General features: G+C 39.1%; 1 protein-coding gene across 1 annotated transcript; it reads right to left on the minus strand.

Annotated features, from left to right (window-relative positions):
• Positions 1-278: 278 nt before the first annotated feature.
• Positions 279-25,995, minus strand: LOC140246699 (nitric oxide synthase 1-like). Its single transcript, XM_072326036.1, has 24 exons — positions 25,833-25,995; positions 25,627-25,754; positions 22,320-22,450; positions 21,413-21,575; positions 19,438-19,529; positions 18,399-18,540; positions 17,838-17,977; positions 14,801-14,975; positions 13,219-13,320; positions 12,512-12,706; positions 12,001-12,098; positions 11,249-11,393; positions 10,554-10,658; positions 10,014-10,072; positions 7,877-7,963; positions 7,396-7,585; positions 6,062-6,285; positions 4,850-5,043; positions 4,335-4,504; positions 3,977-4,187; positions 2,634-2,721; positions 2,107-2,398; positions 1,514-1,705; positions 279-488 (listed from the first exon to the last, which is right to left on the minus strand). The coding sequence occupies exons 1-24, from the start codon at positions 25,993-25,995 to the stop codon at positions 279-281; spliced, it is 3,696 nt and encodes a 1,231-aa protein (XP_072182137.1).
• Positions 25,996-26,621: the final 626 nt, after the last annotated feature.

Here is a 26,621-nt window from a genome sequence, read left to right on the forward strand (position 1 = left end):
TCATACCTATGTGCAGCTTTAAAGGCGAATCTGAACAATATTCTTTTTTTTCTACTTCCTTCTCTCCCTGTGTTCTTTAGCATGTAATATCTTGCTATCATGTTTGCTATCCCTAAATCTCCCATATCATCTCATATCTTGCCTCGTCATTGTCATAGAGTCACCGCTGTATACGTTTATACTCTGATCTTACACTTCTTTCTTTTTTTATCAGGTCATGGTTACTTTATAGCCAATAGTTCGCCAGGTGCCAATCAAGTCGCTTCATCAGATTTCTCTTACGGTTTCGCCTGAAATTTTTGAGGTCGTTCAATGTCTTCGACGTCGTCTTCATCCCGTAGACGTTTTCGGGCGGAAGACTTCGCGATCTTGGCATCTTCAGCTGACAAAAGAACCTGCTGTCGCTTGGCGGCGCTCTTCATCCTAGTCTGAAACTCTGCCGCTCGACTCGTAACGCCGTAGATGTCTTCATGATAACGATTTGTGTCCTTGGTTGGAGAAGAGCATGGAGATTTATATATGAACAATGAGAATGTCAACTTAATGAAATAAAAAAAAAATGAAATGAAAATGAAATCAACTGGACATTATGCTTCAACTAATGCGGTATCTGGGTATGGTGAAAAAAAAGTAACAAAAATATTTCATTACCATAGACGTTGAATCAATGTTCAGTCTCAATAAATTCTGGCAGTAATCAACAAGTTAACACTTTCTGTTTTAACCTACTTTTGTATGACTTCCCTATAGATATAACACACAAATTACACTTCCTCCCTCAGTAAGGCACTAATAAATTATTTAAGGTTGAATTTTGTCAATAATAACAACAAACAATATCCATCATCCAACCAAACCACTCAGTACGATCTCGCTCATATTAAAACAAAAATGTGTTGGCTTGATACCTTGCTGTATTTTAACTATTGTTTGAAAATTGTTTGAAAAGATTTTATTTTCTGCATTTCATATTTTCTTTCAGAATAACAAAAATAACAAAGGCAGGTTCAATTACACAAATACAATTCTGAAAATTATTGACATATTACATAGTAAGTCATATTTTGTATGTAAAGACAAATGAAACGTTAAATAACATACAAAATGTTTATATGGCCAATAATGACTTAATTCACAGTACAATATATAATATATACATATGATGCAGAGGGCCGCCGTTATAAGCCGTGCTTGAACAGACGGACAGCCAGAGTTAAATTACCATTTTTTATTGTAGTACTTGAACACTAATACAGATGGGCCATGTTAAAGTGCGTGTAAATCCAGTTTTATACAATTACTTGGTAAACAGGAGTGGTGCCTGTGAGTGCGTGTGCAGGTGATGAAGCGCGAAAGTGTTGATGGTCAGCACTTCTAAGAAAAAACAATGCAAAAGCCATGAAATGCTAAACAGTTTCACGTCCTGTGCTAGGCTTTGCAGCTTGGGATCTTAAAATGGAGAGAAATGTGAACAAAAGAAGAAAACTGAAACTGAAATATGACTCATTTTTACCTTCATTCTATTCACGTATTCGTGTGCCTTGCTACGTGTCATTTCGCCCTCTTCGGCGAGGATGCTTTCAAGCTTGGCGGAGACGTCGGCCGCCATCGACACGTCCCCGCAGACGTAGAAATGTCCCTCATCACGGCAGACGGTCTGGTAGACGAGCTCGGCCTGCTTGGTCATGATATCCTGAACGTACACCTGACGAGGTTTAGATTTAAAATACAAATAACTCTTTATAATCATAATGTAATACTATGCCTCGTATAACTCCAAGTATGACAACTACAATGCCGTTATAATCTTATCTTTATCACCTCTGTTATTGTCATGATGAGAAATACATGTTATATAAGTTTTAGCTTCATCATCAATGACATGAAATTTGTAATACAGGGTCTACCTACTGTAATCAAGTTATTTTCAGCAACATCAAAAAAGATTGCAAAGATTCTTGCAAAAGAAGAAGAAGAAGAAGAAAAAGCTGTTCTTTAAGACCTAGGCTCCGTTTAAAAAGCAAATGATATCAGCATCTTCTCAAATGCTTACAATTAATGTCATTTTGATGATTATTGACATCATACAAATCCTCTCAGCAGTACCTTCTTTTGATTCGGTTCCCGTGAATACGCCGTCAGATTGCGTGTTAAGGCGCCCTCTTTCGTAGCTTGCTCCTTTTGGTCCTTGTAGATGTTATCGACCTTTGACCCCCGGCAGCCGAAGATGAGCGTGACGTCACCGAATGTTTCAAGCCCGCCCTTGGCGTCCTGATTGGCGCTGCGTCGCTCAAACTGGCGCTGCTGCCAGAAGGATCTGAAAGGAGCGATGCCTGTTCCTGGACCAACCATTATCAATGGTTTTGTCCGGTCTGCCGGCATGTGGAAGGTTGGTGCTCTGAGGGCAATGAACAAAATAATGATGTTTTGAATAAAATATGTAAATTGATAAGAAACACGAATGCAAACGTGTCTGCACTATAGCGAAGGAGGTTTTCTACAGTATAGTAGGTATACAGTTAATTCCATTCAAGAACCAGCGGAGATTTATGACATGTCTTACAGAGACGGTCACTGTACGACTGGCTTTTGATGAATGATCTCGGGTTACTACAGGCAGATCTAAGACTCACCGTTTTACGAAGCAAGGGACGGGCTCGTTGATTGCCAGACGGTCCAGCCAAGACGAGCACACACCGCGATGAAGAGGCCCGGATGTACCTAGAGAACGGTAGCAGAGGAAGTCAACATTAACACAAAAATTTTTTCTTCATTCCAGTGCAGTTTTGGTTAATTTTTGCAATTTATTTTCAATCAAGTACGACAAAATTTATCAAATTGTTGGCATGATTATTATCAGTTTATATGCACCAATATAACGGAGCTACTACAAAATGTTCGACTTCAACTATGCTATGTGTACATGAAAACTTGCTGGAGTTGTGAAGGCAGCACCTCAAGAAATCTCCCATTAGCTTTTTTTTTTTTTTTTTTAAATATTCACGTTCTTTTATTCCATTTGTAATGATGAAAATCAGAAAGAATGTGGATTTCACAGTCATGAAATTACTGCTATCTTTTAATAGCCAAACTATGATGACCTCTGGGGGTAGGGATTGTAGGAACCTAGTTGCTAAATCACTGACCAAACACCAAAATCCAATTTTCCATGCAAACCGAGGGTAGGAGTTGTTAGGTGATTAAGTCATCTCCTTATCTGTACCTTTCATATGAAATTGCAAACAATATCAATGTTTCGTGTGGAATGTGAGAACATTGGACTTTCTTTTAACGAGCAATTTAGTTAAGACTTCTGTAGTTAAATTGATTGAATTTACTGGTTAGGGAAAGTGTCAGGATTCAAGAAGGCGCTGTTGCATTAAGCCTACACAATGCCATCTATACAAAATTTATATCATGGTGAATAGAATTTTAGACATGCATAAAATAGACATGCGAATCCAGAGCCATCTATTACCTTTTATGTAGATGGCTCTGGACCCACGTAAATTCATATGCTACATGTATGTGCTATGGATTCCTGCCGTAAGTATGTCGAAAATAGTTTTAGAAATTTACAATATGTCAATTTCAGTTGATTAGGCCGTTGTTCCTGGCCGGTTTCGTTTACTACATACGAATCTGTCAAAAAAGTTGCTTGCTAACTGTGGTAAGACTACACTGTAGATATCAATCTTAGTATGATATGTGCAGTCCAGGTCCAACATGCTCGTACCATACTTGCGCTACGTAGGCAGCGAATCATGGGCGAATATTGAATCCTTGTAAAAGAAAGCGCGCGCACTACGCGCTCGCGATCTACTTTGATTGGTTGTTAACTAGCTATGTGTCATACATCTTCCTGATAAAGATGGCGGGGATCACCACGCCATTCAACAGCGCCCTCTTTAGTCCTAGGCTCCATGTGCCTTTAAGGTTTCAGATATATCATCGGCTTGCCATGATTGATACAAACCTCTGACTCTATACTCGACCACGGCCACTGTGGCATGGATCTCTCCCGGGTACATCTTGGGACTGGATGAGATGGAGTAGTAGCGTGGCTTCAGGATCGGTAGCTCGGTCAGTAGGAAGCTGGGGTTTACCTTGACTGACGGGAACTCCTCAAAAACCTCGGGAAGGTTCGGGCTGCGGTCGTACTTCCACACCTCATAGTGGACACCACCCTACAGGGAAGAGGACGGGAGGATTCGCAACATTATCTGGAGTCCGCCATTTATCTTAACACTACGAATAAATCAAGCACCGGACTATTAGTACTCTAGCCCTGACTGAAAACTTAGTGGGCACGTGAAGGGTTAAGCTTCTTTTACCTTCCCGAGCAGCGCCAGTGTTTTCTGATGTTCCCTATCCGTGGCCTGGGTTGCAAGTAACCGAAGAAAATCCGGAGTCGGAGGGCTTGTGATGTCCAGGTAATTGGAGAGCGCTCTCCGGAGGGAGCATTTAGGAAGGCGTTCCGCGGGATGCCACGCCTTCATCATGCCTGAGAAAACAGAAAAAGGGAGATAATTGTCACAGGGGAAATACAATAGAAAGCTTCTAAAGAAATCATCATCAACAACAGCAAGGAGACGATGTTAGTATATAATTACAAGAGGGAAACTGCACTTACCTTTCAACGCCAGTTCAAGTAAGCCTTCATGAATGAACACAAATAGACAGAAATTTGATTAAAACACACACACATACACACACACACACACACACACACAAGAAGTTTGCATACCTCGAAGAAACATACATTTCGAAACATGTACATTTCCTGAAGGAAATGATGTTTTTAAGGGAAGAGACATCATTAACTTATTCTGTTTTTCTTTTCACTGACCGAGTGGAGTCTGAGTCTGCTGTTGAAACTCGACAATGATGACCGTATCCGGACAGAATTCACTGGAGACAAACCGGAGCGTTCTGTCTACCAGTTCGCTATCATTGGACGGACAGATAGCCACGTGATCACCTGGCTCGTAGAGGAGCTTTGGGGCGCCCTGTGTGTCGAGCCGGATGAAGATTGTTGATCGTCTGCAAGAAAAAAAAAATGAAGTATGTGTACATTGTCCATCTAGAAATAAAATGTAATTCGACATCAGTGACCTTTATTCACAAAAAAAAAAAAAAATGCGGCTTGCCATTAATGATTATAGAGTTGCGCGGAGTACTGAGCACTAAGACAGCATACATTTTTGACCCATAACATGCATAATGAGATTATGATTTCATTTTTCCAGTAGGCTGCGTGTTCGGCCTGCTGAAATACTCACAACTATGGTGTATCAACAATCCAGCAGAATCTGATACTGTCTCATGCTTTGAGGAGTCAGACTAAACTTTAATCACTGACCTTATCCAACAATACACAATTAAGTGCAATCTTTGCAAAGAAAGCAACAGCGCACTTGTAATAAAACAAATGGCGAAAAGTGCACCATATTGACAAGAATTTTCTGACGATTCTCCAAGATGCGATAGCTGACATTAGGAAAGAGCAGTATCTGATGAAATGGTTTTTGCATACTACGTGTGATAGACACAAACTTGATTTTGTTTGGTCATAAATTGATTGGTTTATCCTGAGTGCTAAGCCATCAACTTTGGGACCAACTGCTTTAAGTTCCATTCGAAGGACTAGATAATGAGGGGGAATAGTTGATTTGACTAGAGCGACAAACCTCTCCATCCACTGAAACCGGAAGCAGGGATGTCGAGATCAATAATGTATTATTTTGTAGTCCGTGAACTTGTCCACTGAGTCACAATTATCTTGAGATTTTACCTTTTAATTCTTTTTGCAAAGTTTTGAATTCAGAAGAACGCTAGAATAACATTCGATCAATCAATGTTCATTTCTTAGTTCGAACGCGATATGGAGAATTTGCCCAGGTGGACTTCTTACAAGGATAATTAATAGAAAGTCTACAAGAGCAAGTTTACGTCCCTTGCGCTAAAGTTCAAAGGCCAATCTCATTCAGAGCGACATCCATTGGCAAGGCTAGCTGATCTAAGTCTGCAAGGCCCATGGTAAATCCATTACAATGCTTACTCTGATTGCTTCTCTTGTAGTTCCCTGCGTTCCATCAGACGACAAGAGAGAACCGTTCGATCATGTAAAGTGGACAGGTCAGTGGTCAGTTTCTCTGCCTTCAGGGGCGCTCCGTCCCCTACCGTCAGGCGGAACCGTTGTGGGTTCCAGTTGTTTTTGCTCAGCGCCGCGTTGGCCTCTTCCATGTTCGCTGGGTCCCCGACGCCGAAAGTACCACAGGCCACCTGCCGAGATATACCATGAGAGCGATGGGTGTTCGTTAATAATTAAACGTGCCATTACATAGTCAGCTGTGAAGGTTTCATCACCCATATAAAATTATGAAATTCAAGAACAAGTGTAAGCCTATTACGCGGCACGGGTGAAGCAAGACTAATGTTCTGGCATGCCCTTTGAAAATAAAGGCTTTCCTGAATTACCTCCGAATGACACTTTGTGTTACAATTGCCTTAGGCATTTTGCCCTCTTAGAAAAAGAAAGAAAACGAGCCTGTGTACATGCCATAAAGTGATGATGTACATACTTTCCTTTTCTTTCAGTGCACGGATACGGCGATTCTGTAAAAAGCACACCTGATAATGGTGAGCAATTTTGATTCGATAAGGATTGCTGTTGAAGTCTTATCTTTACAAACTTGTAACTTCATAAAGACAGCTCTAACTTGACATAGAGATTCTATGCAACGTGTGACGCTTGGTTAATATCCAAAACGCAAAGTATTTAGGGCGTAAATGGGTATCTCACTAGCTTAATTTGATACTTGGTGGCAACCTGGTGGCGACTCGAATTTCTCTGGTCGCGGAGACGTCTCCGCAACGTCCCCTTGGAGATTAGCCTGCAGCTCCCCAGAGAGTCGCGAGAGAATCGATGCTCGATATTTTCGGAGATTTTATTTCCTGTCTCCACCTGGCCTCGGAGACGTCTTCGCAAGGTCATACATTCGCGGCCAAGTCGCGGAGACTACTTTTTCTTTCCACGACGTCTCCGGGACTTCTCCGCAACCTTGCGGAGACCTACATCGATATGGGACGTCGCCGTGACGTCCCTGCGACGTCCAGGCGAATAAGTTGTCACCTTGTTGGGAGACGTCTCCGAAATCGTTCGGAGTCGCGTCCCTGATGAGAGCGCAAGCCGTTTTTTTTTTTTTTTTTTTTTTTTTTGTTTCGAGTCGCATGAGTCGCCGTGACGTCTCTTCCGGTGAGATAGCTAAACCCTTTAGTGACATAGGCCCTTCAGTGACATTGTGACATTATTCTTCTTTCATTGCACATGGAGCTTTTATTATATAATCTAATTATCGCAATTAACACCCATCATGGAACACGACCTTTCACCTCAAACACCTGTCTAGCCCACTTCCGGAAGCTCTCCTCCTGTCCGCCCAGTGCGTCACCCTCTCCCATAGCACTGATCCGCTCTCCACCCAAACTCTCCAGATGACGGTCGACAGTGCGAGCGTACGCGCAGAAGTGTGGATATGCGCGCGACCCCAAGCCGAACACGGAAAACCTGTCATGGTTCAAATAAGACAATCAAAAATGTAAAGAAACAACAATGACAACAAGGGAGTCACATGTGAAAAAAGAGAAAGAAAAAGACAACTGTTGCTTTTGATTTGGTATGATATGATGTTTCCATAATATCTAAAGAAACTACCGATTTGGTTGAACTCTACGTATACTTCAAGCAAACAAAAACGACATCACGGATACTTAAATAAGAATACTGCGACATAATTATCAAACATACAAGCAAACAAACAAGCAAACAAACAAACAAACAAATATGCAATATACAGTTATCTTGTAAACATACCTGACTTTATCGATAATTCCCACTTTCTTTTCCCGGTCGAGCAGGCTGGAAGTTGTGTCAGATTTGTCGAAACGCATGGAGCCAAGACTAGGAGTTACCAAAAATACATTAGGTTATTTGTTTTAGATTGGTCTCATATTCAAGTTATGTGCAGTTCAATGTTTTCAGACAAGCATGACTGTACAGTGCCGGGCTATTAACGATCGCCCCGACACTGTACAGTCATGCTAACCTGGAAACATTGAACTGCACATTACTTGAATATGAGACCAATCTGAAGCAGATAATTTTCACACAACAATAGATATATAATGTACTCTTAAATGAATCCCGCAAGGATTGGAACAATCATCCCCCAGCATTCCCACTGATTTCCACTGATCAGTTACTAGCCATCCCCTAGAGATGAAAAAAAAATATTGAGTAAATTAGTGATATCTCCTTATGTGATATCTCATATTTAGGCGTTGTTGCGAAATTTTCATAATGGTAAGGTGTTTTGCGATACAACAGACCAACACATATGCATCAATTGTGATAACTTGAACATTTTTAAATCTCTGCTCCCAGTGGTAAACAATACCTTTAAAGTATTTCAGGCTGGTATCTTTTCTTTACTTCTTTTTTGAACAGAAATGAGTAGCCCACAATCAAACACTTTTTATGTTTCTCTTTTTGTAGAATGATTCCTGAGGTCACACACAGAAGTAGATATTATAGCGAGCTTTAAATCTGGGACGCGAATGTTAAGATGAGGCAGCCTCCCAAGTTGAACAATGAAAATAGTTGTCTCGCGCTTGTGCAGAACACTACTAGCGTCGCTTTTGCGTTCGCGTTGCATACATATCTAAAGCTTGCTTATATCTCCAATGAATGATTTACTAGATACCTCATGTGTACGGAATCTTTGCTCCCGGCCGGTCTTGTGGGGGTTTCCACTCTATAAAACAAAACAACAGTATAGGACCTAATACATCAAAACAAGTAATGGTCTCATTGTGACAAAGAATAAGAAAAAACCAACAACACAACAACTATGGAAGAGCTAAATACATTGGATATATATATACAGCAGACAGTGATAATTTCAGTAAAACGAAGTAAATGACCGTATTGACACAAACTTAAAAGGCCCGAATTCACAAATGTGGTTTAAAATTTGACCGTGCTACAAATTTAGACCATGGTCTAAAATAACCTTAGAATAGGCGTACTTTTGAAGTGCGCGTTTGTTACTGGACGTCTGTTGGCGTACGCAATCTGACAATCATATTTACGCAGAAGAAATTTGCATTTTATAAACGACGGTTTCAATTAATGTAAACCACCTTGGTAAATTCGGACCAAAGTGTACAATGATATAGATGTATAAATATAGATCATGCACATGATAAAATAAACGACAACTCTATGGCTAGATCTACCTGGTAAATAATGACCGATGTTTCTGAGGTACGGATAATAGCCTCTGAAACGAAATGCAATATTGGCTTTAAAGGTAGGGAATCCCATTTGCATGCCTTAAATGAACAGTTGTATAAATACAGTGGTATGTTGAAGAGAGTATCATTTTAGAAACTCCCATAAAGTATTGAAAGTGGAAGGTAACATTTAGTACATTTTTATTGACCGTTAGATTTTGAATTGAATTTTTTTCGGGGCTCACCGTAAATTCCAGTACATTACTAGGCTACCTTTGCAGACCCATGCACTGCATGTGTGTCCATCATGTATATTTTTTGAATAAAGTTCATCAAAACTTACAAACATTTCTATATACATTCTTGCCACACACTCTATATGTTAATACATCAGCTCTTATACTTTTAGATTTGTGTTTATAGATATAAAAAAATACAGAAGACTGCAACAAAAAGGCTTAAGTGTGGCTGACACACAGAACTACTGAGTAGTTGAGTTTTGTGCATTATTCAAATTGTTGATAACTGTTGACTTCCAAATTTCTCAGCAGTGGCCTAAACAAGTCCCCTGAGGTTCATATTCAATGTTTTGCTGCATTTTGGGAGGTCTGTAAAAGGTATCCCCTACCTTTAAGACACAAAGTTGTCACAACCGGAATAGCTGGTGATTCCCTTTATAGAGGGGAAAAATGTAAGGTTGGAAAGTGGGTTATTACCTCTTTAGACCGTTCGCAGTATTGTCTCGGCACAAGTCCAGCAGACAGTTCCCAAAATTCTGAATTTAAATAATCAATAGGGAAAGAAGAAATCAATATTACAGAAAACATTCTTTGGCAGCCGTCGTCTTATTCAAATGGTTTGAAAACTGCTTGCAATTAAAGTTGGTTAATCGTTTATGCTTCAATTTCTACTGATTAACATATTAGAATACGTGGAAAAAGACTTTTGATAGCGAAACAGTGTGTGAAGAGAAACTACTTGTACTTGCTTAAGTTTGTCTTTGTAAAGTTATCAATGACGATTAATCACTAGGAACATGAAACAGTTCAAAATGATTATCATTGCTCGGGCTGGCAAGGGTTTTACAAACTTCACAAATCTGACACAGTGTTGAGGGTCAATATAACTGGATGGGGGATCGGTAAAATAAGGAAGGCAACATATTATATGAACCAAAGTAATACCATCTTACAACTTTGTCTAAAGAGGTGCTAATAGGAGGAAGTTAGGAGAGAAATAAGGGGTTTAGTGCTTACCGCTCCGTTCTCCGGGGCATCTCCATTTCCAAACGTACTCGTAACGATCAGCAGCAGGGATTCATTCGTAAGATTGGCTACATCGTAGGCATCCATACAGAGCACCTTGGCATGGCAAATAAAAGGCAACAGATTCAGGTGTTAGCCAAGCACCTACCAGCTTTACTGGTTTCCCTCCCCTATTGATTGCTCCCCTCTCTCTCTCTTCGTTCTCCCATCTGGGATTAAAAGATTGAATTCGCAACCTTTCTGCGTATACAAACTTCTCCACTGCAAAAAGTATAAAATAGATCTTAGTGACAATCATTTCTACCTGAATGTTGATGAGTAGATAAAATTTCTTTATAAAAAATAAGATACAATAGTTATTAAAAAGATAGATAGGGACCTACAATCTTGGAGAGGGCATGACACGCGGTCATTATCATCATTATATGTAATAAGAATCGTGATTATACAATTTGTAGAATGGTATTATCATAATTAGTATAATCATTATCTTGATACCACATGTTTGTATCAGTTAGGAGTGTGGATATTTATTCAATACTTTTTCACTTTTTATATTTTAATGTTTAGAAATACACCAACTGCAAAGGGACAAATAAAGCTCATATGCAAGGATTAAAATCTCCTGCTGTAGGTAATGATGCTATGTGCAGGGTTGAATATAAAACGCCTCTCTTCTATCTTACCTTGGCATTGAAAGCATGGCCGAACATCTCGCATAACATCCTAGCAAACTTCTCCGAGTTGCCTGTCTCTGTGGCGTACAGAATGGTTGCCTTGACTCGCTTGGCCAGGGCTTTACCCATCAATCTCGTCATGAACACCACCGCTCTGCAAGTAACAAAATACAGATCAACAATTATTTGGATTCCTCGGGTGAGAGATTGTGAAAAAGCTGACTTGTTCCTTGAATACATAAAACAAAAGCAAAAACAAAGCCCTTAAGCGCTTACTTTGACATTGTGCATGTACAAGTCTATCGTGCGTAATTCTTCCTCAGTTCTACTCCTGAACTCTTACTGATGTAAAATATTTTTATCTTACATTTATTTCTTTAGAATCAAACGATGCACATCGTAACAAACGGTGTCTGCAAAGATGAAAGACTTTTAACCTTTAACCCTTTCTGTGCAACGGACTTTGGATGGTGTGTAGGGAATGCAGTGTAAAGCGGTTTTCTGTGCTCATCGAACAAAAGGCCACGTCTTGTTTATAATGTTGTCTTCGACCTGTAATGATTTTGAACTTTACTTCATTATAGGAAACGTTTTTCTTTGTTTTATAAAGACCACGCTCAATCCTCATTCTCAGGACGCATAACATTTCCTCTTCATAATAATTATTGCCATCATCCTAGGTGTATTTAATAACCATGAAATATTATCTAAATGAACACTTTTCTGCGCATGTGTCATAGATTGATAGAGTACGCCCTCACGTGACAAGCTGCTTCAGGGTGACGTGCTTTCGTCTCTGTACACAGCGCCCTCCATCTGCCGAATCTGTGGCCCACGCATGGCTCTTCCACGCCTCATCCTACCATTGGGAATATAACGAAAAGACGACGATGAAATATTCAAATTCAAATTATTGTACGTATTCAACACACTAGGGTATACTACGCTACAACCCTCTACTGGAATTGTATGTATCAGTGTTGGATACGGTAGAGAAATGTTCACTTTCACATAAATCCATTGCCAACGACCAATAGGACGTACAGTGAACAGTCACTCCTTCTTTATGTCTCACGTGAAAACCCTTTTCTCAATGCATTATGAAACCGTAGACTGTCGTGTCACATACACATGCATTCAGCTGCTTTATATTTGTTCCCTTGTCTTCAAGTGAGCTCGCGTCATTTTTTCTTTCCTGTATTTATATATTGTTGATTATACTGCAGCAAACCAATCAAAAAGTGAACGAAGCATCCAGTGTTATAAACTCACCTGGTACTCGAATGAAGGTTTCATGCAATAGTTCAGCATCTCACGATGAAAGACTGGGGTGATGCTGCCGGACATCGGGGGCACGATCCACACCCAGTCCGCTGGACAGCCGCCGCGAAGCCGCTGTTCGTTCTTCATGTGCTTCATGAACGACTCCGACGCAGAGTGGTGGTCAGTTATAGTCACGTTCATTTTCTACGGCGGGAAGGGGAGAGGGAAGTAATTTATGCCTACCCAATGTATGTATGATTTGATAGATCTAGGGAAATTATGTCATCGAAGACAATTATTAACTCTACGCAAATGGCGCGGGGGGGGGGGGGATAAACACTTATTTGTTTCAATAGCATGTGTCGGGGCAATTGCAACCTGTCACTGCGTCCAAATAGGAATGCCTTGCCCCCTGCATTATTGTCATTATTTGTTGATAACTTGCCGGATTTACATACGAAACTATAAACAACAATGACATTGACAACTGGGAATATCGTTTATGAACAGTCTATTGTTCAATTTATTTTGTTTTTGTTAAACTCATCTTTCTTTTCATAACGAAAGGAGCACATCTCCGTCATTAATGTCATCTAGCACTATGCTCAAAAGATAATATTTGATATCACGTCCTTTCAAATCCATTGTAACGAGTTGTCTGCCTTAGAAAATTCTACACCAATAATCATCATACATATCTACACAGATATACCAACCTGGAAGCTATGGAGCACGGCCACATTGGTCTCAACGAGAGCCTGGTCCCTCCACAGAGTTGAGTTCGTACTGGTATCCAGACCCATGCTCCTCCCCACTCTCTGTTGTAGAAGACATACACACATTGCAGTAATCATACAAACAATGTCTGAATCCTGACTGATGATTATAAGTCTAGTTCGCAAAGAGAAAAAAAGTACTAAATCTGGCATGTTGCCAAGATAATTGCAATTGTTCAGTCTTTGTCCAATGTCTCTTCAGTTGTATTCTTTGATTTTTTTTTCTGTTCTAATTTCTAAAGTTGCTGTGTCTTTATCGGCAGCTGATGCTAATTATACCAGATGACTTTTGAATGGAAGTCATAAATGGACATGTCTCTCCAAGATTGTTTGATGCAGTAACCGTCTTGATGCTAGGGTTATTCTACGTTAGGATCTGCAGACGATCACTAAAATGTTTTGTGATTAATTCACCGCAGTTCGTGTATCGTTCATTGTCATTATTGTCGCTTCATCGACATCTAATCCTGCATATTATCACTAAAGCAATGAGCAACCACACACTGCAATAGATAGAACAAGCCATAAAAGATAGGAATTCAACGATATCTCGAACTATAACACAACAACGACAATGAAAATAGTGTAAGTCCCTAAACAAAATGGCGTCAATTTGAACGAAAAAGTTTTGAGCTAAACAACTTGCCAGGGGCATTTCGACACTTATGTACTAACTTCCGAGTGAAAAGATCCATTCCGTCATACACGAATAATTAAAGAAATGACTCATCAGACAACTCTCATATTAACCCAGATTTTTTTTTTTCGTTGCTCAAAATGTATTGGTTCAAAAGTTACGCAATTTTGATTGAGGGCGAAATTACTCTCTTTTCTGTGTGTGTGTGTGTGCAGATCCGGGTGTGTTGTAAAACTTTGCCGGGAGGTTCGCATGCTGCAGCAGGTAATACAGGTATTGATTTTGATCTGTCTGTCATACACATAGGAATGCATTTCATCGAAACAGTTTCTTTTTTAACACATTGCAGCAGAAGCGTAATGATCGGCATTTTGTCGGAACGACTAATTATCTGGAAATAATTGTCATCACTTGTGGTTACTTTCCGTAGTCCGTTATGGAGTTCCGAGAATCCACATTCCTGTGGCTTGGCTCTACATCTTCTTATCATGTTTTGTAATTGTTATTGTTAGCCTTTCATTAGTTAGGGGAAAGAGTCTTTGATATAAGCAAATATTTCTTAGCTATATATAGTTCTTTGTTTCGGGTGCAGAATTTCAAAGGTCTCGAATTTGAAAAATCTATAGGCCTTAGATTTTTTTTTTAATATACTCGAGGTGATTTAATTTTCCTTTACTCTCTCATATTGGGATATAACATGATACTGAAGTTTCTCCTTGATTTGTGAAGATTTAAAAAACTGATCGAGTCTGTTTCATTCCATCGCTCTACAAATAAAGATATGCACTCTAATTCAGAGATGAAAATGTGCTAAAAGAGATTATAATTATTTACTGCTAAAGAAATTGATGGGTAAAGTGACGTCACAATGCAAGACTGTTGTACCTTGAGCATATTCAGTCTGTTCTTGTCGCACAAGTTCCTGGCGCCGATCTCTGTGCCCATGTACCAGCCGTTGAAGGGACAGGCGGTGAACTCTAGCCCGCCGAGGTCCAGCATCATGTTGGAGACGGCTGGCACGGCGTACCACTTCAGCCCAAGCTCCTTGAACCATGGGTACCTGCATGTTAAAGACGTAGGATGACTAATGCTGTGCACTACCCAAGAAAACGTGCCTATACCAATATCATGCGTCTTACAGTGACAGTAGGGCATTTCCTATGTTCCCTGTCTTTACTGACACTGACTGAGACGTCAATAGCTGCAATGGTAACAGTACAACAGGCGGCAGAGATAATGGAATAAGGTGATCACCCAGACAGATCTCAAATATGATGATACCCCAAAGCACGACCTCTGATTTTTTTCTGTTTTCTTGCAGACAAAGGTCGTCTCTGATAAAATCCCACAAAACAAATCTAATTACTGAAACAAAGCCAAGATAATGGAATCAGTCTAAGGTAGATCAAATCGAATCAAATGAATTATAATCAGGAGAAATTGACCAAGTTCTTTTAACGTCTATAGACAATGAGAAATATTTTTTAGAATCTCCTAATTCACTAAAACCTACTAAAACAGCTTCGTATTTCATCATCAGGGTGTGTGACCCTTGATATACCCCCAGACCTTAGCGCCCCCAAACACACACATAGCTGTACACACACACATACACACTAACAAACATTCCACTGTCGCTGGAATGTACTGCACTGGTTGTATGGATTTTTCTTTTTTGTTTAATTCTTTCACTCGAAGGTTGTGGCTTGTCGATCATTTCTAATGATTTAAGTAGGTGTGGCATAACTCGTTTTATGCACCGTTCTTTTATGTTCTGTAAAAGTACTTAAACTGACAAATCGCGTTCCACTTGGCTCCCCATTACAGCCGCCGCTCCCCCGAGAGGCAGCGCACAATGCGGCGGTCCCCTGAGACACACTCACAAAGATCGCTGTTATCCAGAGCGGATCGATATTGAGGATGCCGCTGTCGGCACTGGCCGAACTATTTTCCGGGGCCTCCTTTTCGCTGTTGTATACGTGTCACATGCACTGTTCTGTCGGTGTCATCATCATTGCCATCATGATCAATATCTTTCTTTTATCGATATTATACACTTTTACCTCTCATATGTTCTTCTATCTCTTCTTGTCGTTGGTGTGTAATCATTGATTTTTTAAACCATTATGATAGTTGATGATGTTATTTCACCTAATGCACGTTAGTCAGTTGGTAACGCACTTTCGGACAGTTTTACAGAGGATTAAGTGCAGTGAAATCTATCTTAAAATGAACATGACAGCCACATGTTACGACACGTGTAAATGCCTTTTGTTTTCAATTCAATTTTTCAATTCTCGTAGACAATGACTGGTCACAAACCATGTCCGTCACGCATAGCTCCGAGAAGAAACATCTGGATAAAAGCATGGGAAAGGAGAATTCTCTCCTCATTTGCTTGTTTTGTTTACGTGGATTTGTTCAATGGTCCCTTTGTAGATGTGGTAGACGAAGATTAATGTCTTTCGAAATATGGTTAAGGTTCGCTAAGGAATGAAAATCGACCAACAGTGACATGACGGTGACGATTTTATCACATCACGATTTTGTTTATCACAGATGTCAAATGAGAGTCTTACTTAGATTCTTTTAAAGGGATGGTATAGTATTGATGGAGATGAGAATTGAACTTTTAACTTTTTGCGAGGATACCAAGAAACTATGTATGAAATAGTACAGGGCATACAATATAGAGAAATTCCAAGTTAATTCGATGAAAATCGGTTTTGCAATAGCTAAGGCATCTAAAAACAACGTAAAACGAAGTAATCATAATAAAAGGTGGGACTATTAGCATTGCTCCGTTCTGGAAATCTCATCCATTTCAGAACCAATTTTCATGAAATAATTCTTCGTGGAATCTCATGCTCTTTCATATTTCATATGAGTTTTCTCGTTATCTCACCAAAAAGCGTTAGAAACATCAGACGTTAGGACACAACCACCACTATAAACGATCCCTTTAAACTATAACAAAATATTTCAAAATGAGAAAGTAAAGTTTTACCTAATAACTTTTTAAGATTATTGCTGATTATCAATGCATAAGTGAGTGACTCCGAAATGATACATTGAAAAGCAATACATGAGTTCATGCAATGAGCTCTGGGAAAGGTGTTGTTTGGACTTTATATTTACGGACGCCGAGTGGATCTGCACACCTCAAAACGGAAAGTGAATAACTTTTCTTTGCTTTAGCATGTCTGCAAATATCTGATGTTTTAATGGATGACACAACATTTTGCTCCTGCGACAATTGTTCTTATTTCCCCCTCCCAAGGACTTAGGGTAAGGGTTAGGCTTGTGATAAGGTTTTAGGTTTAGTTTGATGGGATGATTAGGATAAGGATTAGAGTTATGTTTGTGAGTAGAATTTATGTTTTGCTTAGCGTGCAGATGTTTCATGGGAGCAATTGTCGCAGGAGCAAATGTCATGGAACTGTTTTACAGATAATGCTGATATTATAACCCTAACTTGCCTTCAATCAGTGAAGGATGAGGGAAATATAATGAAACTTTCTGAAGGGCAGACATGGTATTTTGTAGATCCGACACGAAACACAGCATGCAAACAGACAGACACACACACAGTCAGACATATACAGTAGATACAAGAGCCGTTGCTGCTATATTAGAGGTCCCTGGTTCGATTCTGCTGCCAGCATTAGAATTATGCCTCTGAGCTGGGTCCTTTAATCTCTATACCTTGTCTTTCGCTCCTCTGGTAGGTTACTCATTGAACATTTAAGTGCTTCCTTAATAGTCGCCACTTAGAATAATTATATAAACACACACACACACACACACACACACACACACACACACACACACATACAAATAGAAATAGAGAAAGAGAACGAAACTTAAGATGTAATATCAATGTGAGATAAACTTCATCTACTTCCTATCACGAGCGACTTACTTGGGGTGCTCGAGTTGCACTTCAAGTACGAGGTCGAGTGGAATCTCGAATACTTCCGGGTCGCCGCCGTCTACTTGGAGAACCAGTGGGAGGAGGTCAAAAGGACCCCCTTTCCCTTTCCACCCCAGCCTCTGACACACCTGCAATAGAAATCAGTTAACATTTGATTTTAAGATGCTGACATAGTATCTATCTATCTATCTATCTATCTATCTATCTATCTATCTATCTATCTATGTATTTATTTATCTACCCATCTATTTATATAACTATATCCGTCTCTTGCAGGTTTTTGTAATCCAGTGCAATATTCTCGCACAATGAAACTACACGCTGTGTACCTATCTTAAACAATGTTGAATCTGAGTGCTGAGTGATGCTCTGAAGGTTATTAATCGTCTGTGTGTCCCGTTTATTTCCTGTTCATGGTTGTGAGTGTGAAATTTTTGCACATTTGACTCATTGGCACCGGAATGGTTAAACAAATACAACTATAATGATTATGAACACAGGCAGGTGGAAATAGCAAGAGGACCAGTAAAAACATTATGAGTTGTATACCTCGGTAAACTCAACCCCGATGGGGTCTCCTACGATGGATCCATCTTTCTGTTTGTACCCTGCGTAACTAATCAGCTGCCTGTTCCACACCCGGAAGTCACCCCTGTGACCTTTGCGATGGGGGAAGATCGTGATGGCTGACCTGTCCGACGTCACAGTGAAAAAAAAAAGAAGAAGAAAAAGATCAGATCGTTTGACTACCTACAGACTTTCAAAGTTTCGCATGCGACACTCGGTGTTGAGAACCAGCACCAAACATCGGCGCCGATGCTTCACGTGACCAATCCGGTAAACGCACGTATAAAGATCATTTGATATAGATTATGAGATACAGGAGCCAGCAATGGTTCATATTTGTCTAAATTCAGTTTGCAGACACAACTGGATAGAAGATGCCTTTCATGATTACATTTATGCATTCCCTTAGTTTGATCATTATTTTCAAGGGTATCTGAATTCCGTATCGGAACACTGCAGTAAGCTCTCCTTTTGCTTTTTGGCTGTTGAATATACCTCCTCTTATATCCAAAATCCGATACTTGTTCTCAATTTTGACAGACCACGTAATTATGAAAGAAGCCTCTTAGAATTTGAACCCTACACTAACTGCTTACGTGGCAGCGACCCTACATCTGAACTGGAGCAGTTCATGGCAGTGAAATGTCGCACTTTGAAATGATCTCTGTCTTGTTCTTATACTTGTCTAGTAAATGACTGATAAATCAAAAAAAAGTAAACTAGTAAAGAGATATGTGTATCATTGATTATGATAACCTTTATTCAAATTCGTATCAGTTGTGTCACTTCTTGACAATAACATAAAAAAAGTTAATACTCATCAACGTTTTACAACAGAAATATAGCTGAATGAAAATAATGGGAATGTCTCTGACAATAGGTATAAAGTCGAACCATTAAGTGTATCATCAGGGATAACGGATGACAGCATTCGGCAAGATGAAATGTAAACAAAAAGATAACACTCGACATCGTCACAGAGGTTAAAAGGTCATGGAATCTATGCATGTGGTCTATATACCTGATGTTGCCTTTGTTCGTAGCATAACTCAGATGTCTGCACAGAGCACAAAACATCTCTTGAGGAGTCTGAACACTGCGGGCATCAAATACCTGTTAAAAAACAACAATCAATACACTAGTTGTCACGTGATTGTCGCAGCATATCTCACGAGCCTGTCAATTCCCAACAGACGAAACTTTTCCAACTCAATCCTCACACAGAATTACATTACTATTGTTATGTGTGTGTTTTTTTCTTTTCTTCTTGAATGAAAGCTAACTCACATTCAGATCGAAACTATAGCTGCTGCATCAACATTGTTTTACCTGTCATTCTTGCGAGATAACTTGCTATTGAGTATACATTTCTGAAATGAACCCAACTGTAATGAAACTGCATAGATTGCATGGTAGTCTCAACTGTTATCCGCAATAAACTTCCTACCGGAAATAATTGGTTTAATTCAAACCGTTGCTTTCATTGACGACACTGGCACCTGAACTGCTGAACGTTTCAATTTAATATCCTTCATCAATTAATTATCTGAATTATGAAGGATTCTTTGCGAATCTAACACAAGGGAATATAAATATCTTTTTTTTCCAGACAAAAGTAAAGCCCTCAAAAATACAACGAAGAAATGAGAGAAAGGAGCAGCATTTCAAAATACGCTACAGTGGCAATATTATGACTTAAATTATTATATGAATATCATATATAGGTTTTCCCATCCATTTTCGCACTTTTGTCATTCAATTTCCAATATTTATTATTCAATTTCGTCCCGAGAAGCCGGTGGAACGCAAATCCTAACTTCAATTTCGTCAGTTGTCATTGTAATTCGTTTTTGGTCAAACATTTTTGAAGACATAGCATTCAGAATCGTCAATTGTCATTCAAATTCGTCCCTCCCGCTGACGGATCGCAGAATGTGAAGATCAAATTCGTCTTTGTTCACACAATTTCATGAATTTTTCATTCAAATTAGTCAGATGTTGTCGATTCTTTATTTTGATGGTGAACCAACTTTAAGCCGACATATTTTTACTTTCTCTCGTAAACTGTATCGTTACACATTATTCCCTAACTATTTTCTTTAACAATACACACGAAAAACAAGGCTGCTAACGAAAATGATTGAAGGATAAACGACAGTCAAGAGTCATAACCCAGGACAGTATGTCAGTGTCACATTTTGAATTTTAACTCGTAATGTTCAGGTTTTCGCATCATAATGCATGAAGCAAAGTTTAAATTTTGTACCCTGGAAAGCAGCAAATATAATTATGTTATCCATTCTTTGACATTAAACAGGCGACAATTCTACACTTAGATTTTGCCTAGAAATCGTTTTTCAGTGTTTTCGTTTGCGAGACGGTATACGTCTGTTTGTATCAGTGTGTACTCGGATTACTTGTTTGTGTGTGTGTGTGTGTCTGTATGTGGTGTGTGTGTGTGGGGGGGGGGGGGGGCACTTGTGTGTATGTTAACTCCTGACTGTAAAATGTGAACGATTACAGAAAAACCCCAATACATTAATGACTGGAAAATCACACCCGGTAGAGATATGAGACGAATATGAATGAAAATTTAACAAAAATGATTGACAAAAGACGAAATCGATCCTGCTGTTTTGAGTGCTGCGAGTCAGAATGACGAATTTGAACTGTAAATGACGAAAATGTAAGCCAAATGACTAAATTGAATGCACTTTATTTGAAAATGAACGACGAAAGTCGAATTTGAAAGTAAGATTGGCCTACTCCCGACATTCCGCGACGAAATTGAAGTAAAAATTTGTACAATTGAATGAAAAAAGTTTGAAAATGAATAGGAAACCCTATATTAACTTATTATGACTGTATGAAGTAAGAATTGACGCGTCTCTGAATATTACGTTAAGTTCGATACCATTTTCACTTTTGTAAACCAAGAAAGTCCACTCGTTTCATTTTTATAGCTTTATCGAGCACTTCATTTATTATCCATTCACCTGTAGATTATTCCATTGAATGCGGCCAATACACCGAGGTGCGTTTCTCCATGCTGTCTTGACTCCAAAAATCAGCTCGGCCTCAGTCAGTTCGTAGGTTCCAGTCTTCTCAATCGAGTCCAGGACTGCTGCAAGTCTCTCTGTGTGATCTGAGCTATGTGCCCTGGTTAGTGGCAATCCAAATATTTACAGTTATAAACAACTCTTAAACTCTCCAGAGTCCTTAAAATATGTATTTGAAGTGATCAGAGCACATCAAAAGTAAATCTTGTTCAAAACATTTGAAATGACTAATGCATGTGCTAACAACCTACTTCAAGATGGGAAGTTGTAGGGTCATGAGTAGGTCTATTTGATTAACAACCAACCAGAGAATGAGAAATATTAATGTCGAATGATTAGACATACAGATATAACACGATAAGAGAAATATAGGGGCCAAACAAGAAGATAGGTGTTGAGAGAAGGAGAGAGAGAGAAACAGGCAGAAAGAAAGCAAAAAAAAAAAAAAAGAAAAAGAAAAAAAAAGACGTGATGACAGGAGGGAATGCTGTGACAAAAAAAATCTATCTTTAAAGTTTGGTGTGTTAGTGTTTTTATCATTTCATTTCAAGACAACTGGTACAGGAAGCTTTCATGTTTTTTTATTTTTTTTTTTTTAGATTCATGGAGGAAACTGTGGTTGTGATTTTGCATTTATTCATTTTTTTTTCTTTTAAATAAAAAAAAATCCATTGACGTTTCGGTCATCCGTGTGCAACATCCTTTCAAAACTCAGAAAAGCCGTGCGGGGTCATCCTACGAGACCGACACCCACGAGTTATACATTAACGTGTCGGTGTCTTGGTCCTTAGTTGCTTCGTGGGTGCCGGTCTCGTGACGTGTACCCAGCGGTGCTTTGGCTTACCCCTTGATGTGTGTGTAGTACTGGTTGATGAAGTCCTCCGCTTGGAACAACACCTCCTCATTGGACCGAGAAGTTTCTCTTGGCGGGAACATAACGGACCCCATGCATCTTTTCTCCGTACATTGCGTGTCCTGGGAAACATGATTCATTATTAGAGGAACATTTACAAATAAGACAACATTTGCAAATAATAGTAACTTTTCACAGTTGGTGAGACTCATATAATTTTGCATAACGCAATTCAAAGTTAGTAAAAAAGCAGACATACTATTTAAAAAGATTAAATATGTATAGAAAAAGAACTTTAATGTAGTGTAAGGCACTCTTTGTAGCTGACAAACAAGTCCCGGATTATAGATGAAATCAACCATCACTATTTTGCACCAATTATCATCTACTTTAATAATTCTTAGAATAGCAACATTGAACACTGCAATTTTGTAGGAAGTTTTTTTTTGTTATCTACTTTATTTTCAGTCATTTGTAACAGAGTTATGATTCTGTATCATGAGTCAATATTCATGATGAACAATGCTAATTATGTCAACGATTAACATTAAAGATTGTGCAGTGAGTTCAAACGATGTTTTATTCCATCCAAAGTTCTCGTGTTAGCTTGCGCCACGTACCGTGTTCATCTTGTATGAGTTGTATACTGTTTCAAATGTGTCTTTATAATATTATGTTTAGATGTGTTTGAAGATGCTGCTTGCTGAGAAGACAGAGACCTGAAAACTGTGGATGAATGCATGTATTAAATGATCTGAAATAACAACTTCAAAAGTTTCCGTAAACTATTGACGTGATCCATGTTCTCAGGGCCGAATCTTTCCGCTCCGCTCCCATTCTCGCGGCGGAGGTCTGTGGGAGCTTAAAGCATTATTGATGCAATCCTCAAGGGACAAGTAGGAATCTCCCTAAGCAGATTAACTCTTGATTGTTCGCAATTACCCAAACAATTTCTCCTCTTCTGCACAAATGCGGATATCTCGGTTGTCCATTCATCAGGTCTTTGAGAGTCATTAGAAATCAAGCAAATCTTTAGTAATCATCCGGGACGTGCTATTGATTCTTTCGGCTGACAGTTCAGCTCCTCAGGCGATGTTCACTAAGCGACTACCTAGGAGACCATGATATATATGATATGAGCGAAGGATGCCCTTCATGCGCCGAATAATCTGCGCTTTTCTACTGAAAGTACAAATGCAATAATTATTGCAAACAAGAAACCTGATTCAAAGTCAAGAAGTCGTTATACGGTCATATTTTTCGAGAATGATATAATTGTACCGATTAGAATCGAGACACTTCTCAACTATCTCTCATTTTCTCTAATTGTATCTAATTTTGTATGTTTTTCCCTTGTTTCGACTCTTTTTTCATTATTTGATAATCAACAAGTTTACTCAAGTCCTCCTCTCTTACATGAAAACTTTACAGCTGAAGGTTGATAGATTTGTTAACAGCGATGTTTGAAGATCACCTCCAGATTCCTACAATCAAATATATTGCGTGAATCTAAAAGATGACATTCAGATATTGTTGAATCTAATATAGATGACGGAATTTCGGAAGTTTTATTACTTAGGGATGGTAACACAAGGATCAAAATGGCTATATAAAATTTGAATAAACAATAGATTTAAAACATTTGGAAAAAGACCGTAAATTTTGCTTTGAAGCACCATTCTTAGAGTTTAAACCAGAGTTTGTCGAATCTTAGAGTATAAGAATGAAGTCAGAAGTAGAAATATTTGATACATTGATACAAGACAATGCTTTCGGTTTGACCGAGACGGGATATAAATTCATATCATGTTGCTGTTAAAATGTACTGTGATACGCAAGGAAATGCAGTAATGAAACAGAAATCAGATCTAATACAATCAAATGCAACTTAATATTCTTTCTCCCATTTAAAGTTTCCCTTTGTAACAAAGAAAGGATTTTATTTTTAACTCGTCGATGGCTCCTACTTATTAAAGTTACTTTTGTGTTACTTTGAAAATTACTTTATGTAATCGCAAACAGTGCAACACTGCAAATGATCAAAGTAAAAAAGTATCTTTTTAAAGTTTGATTTTGCATTCTACAAGACATTATTGCAGTCGATGTTTTGAACCTTAGGCATTTGCATATCCATATCCATTTCATATTTTGTTCTTATAATGAGCACTAAGTCTAATCTAGGAATGAAAAAAATGTGTATATATATATATATATATATATATATATATTACACGTTTGGAGGCTATGCACGAGCTAGCTACGAAGCTGAAGAGAAACAAATACGCAAGTCTATGATGTAAATATTGCGTTAAGACCTCGGAAAAGTTCACGGCGTCTTCAAAATTGTAGGTCACTATGGGCTGAAAACATTTCCTTCGAGACTTTTCTGCACAATGTGCCAGGGAGGAGTTGTGTCTCGAAAGCACATGCGCATGTCGTGCGCGCAATCCACCGGTTCATCAATTCCCCCTTTCCTTACGATATTGCGCAACGATGAATATTCATGCTCAGATAGTTTTGTAACGATTATGAAAGTGATTCGCAGCTGACACTACAATGCGTAACACCAAACAATGTAACTTCCCTTAAATTTCTTACCAATCGGTTGGCAGAATGAAAGTTATGTAACGCGATATTGGAAACAACTTAAAGCTTTCTCAATGCAGGTATTTTTCTTCCCAAGTACAACGCGAGATAATATCCCTGCGACTTACTGGCCTTGTAAATGTGTTGCCATCTGTTCATTTCCGCATTGTGTCGTTGAGAATTATGCTTAAAACAAAGAGTGGAGGCAGTTATAGATATATGATACATGTACACGTATCTAAATTTGAAAATTACGGCGACAATAGAAAGAAACCTTTACCTGGCATCGTGAAAAAGATATTAGATTAATATCATTGAACTTTTTTTGAACACTTCTATGAATGGAGGAAATACAAATCAATCACAGCTATATGGAAAATTGCATATACTATTGGACACAGCTCATGTATATTTGTGTCCCAACGTTGAATATGTAAAGACTGTGCTCTCGATGCGCTGTAAATACAAGTATTAGCTTAAAATTTATAGAGGATGGGCGGCAAAAAGAACTTTCTTACACAGACTTTCTGTGGTATTTTGAAATGCTACGGTATATTATGAGAGGTTGGCAGCTTTTTTTAGCATGCATTTATAATGGGGTAAAATTGCTCAAAAAACAACAACTTGGAAATAACGTGTAGGCTACGAAAAATTAAAGAAATGAAGTAATACCAACACACAAAAGAAAATTGGGTGAATTTGATCTACTTACCGTCAAAACTTTTCGATGCAAACTGTCTGCGTATTGCTTTCCACTGGCTAAGTCATGCAACTTTACGTATTTTGCTCGCTCCCTGCTAAACGGGCACATAAGACCAGTACCACTTTGACCGCTAGATGACAGTGATAAGGGAGACAGTGGTGATGGTGGTGATGGTGGTATTCGTTGTAGGGGCAGTGCTGGTGGGAGTGGCAGCGGTGGTGGCGATTCTACATTTCTCTTGACCACCGTTTCGGCCGAACTCTCTCCGGCTTGCAAGGAAGGAATGGGGTCGGTCTGGACGGATATCTCGGTAGTGGGCACAACGGTTGCTACTCCTCCCGTCTGCGCGCCGCTTATTTCTCCGTTGACCAGTTGCATTTCGGACTGGTCCCTTGCTACCCCTTGAAGAATAAACTTTCCTCTTCCACAAACGAATGCCTCTGTTAACATGACGAACCCTAATGATGGTGCAACACTAGTCCACTTTCCAGCGAAGGGAATAGTTCTTCCCTAGTAGAGGTGAAGGGTTCAGATGGTTTAAACTTATCCTTGACAACCTTTCCTTTTTATTTAATTAAGTTTATAAGATTTGGGTGACGAATTCCTCTTTTCCCCGTTAATATTACTGAGGTAGCCACTAACTAATAGAGAATGACAACGTTCCTGAACTGTTACTGACGCGGAAGGATGATGTGAGGTGGTAGTCGGAGGAGTCGTAACCTAGGGCTTTGTTTGAAGACGAGCGACACAGTCGGTCTTCCCTTGACTCTGCAAAGATCTGATGACCAATGCAAGGCTGTTGCGATAACGCCACTGCGCAGAATATTGTCTGACCGTCGTGTCGCAGAGAAGGCTCCTAACTTTGGTTTTAGACAAACGACTTGTTTGCCTCGTTTCTAATCCTACCTGTCTCAATTCATTTCGTAGGACGTAATTCTTCACGCTAGCAAGGTTGTCGATTTGAAGTCGAAGTACATACACTATAGCGAGTGTTATATAATTTT

This window comes from Diadema setosum, chromosome 3 (assembly GCF_964275005.1).
Source record: "Diadema setosum chromosome 3, eeDiaSeto1, whole genome shotgun sequence".
NCBI classification, from domain to species: Eukaryota; Metazoa; Echinodermata; class Echinoidea; order Diadematoida; family Diadematidae; genus Diadema; species Diadema setosum.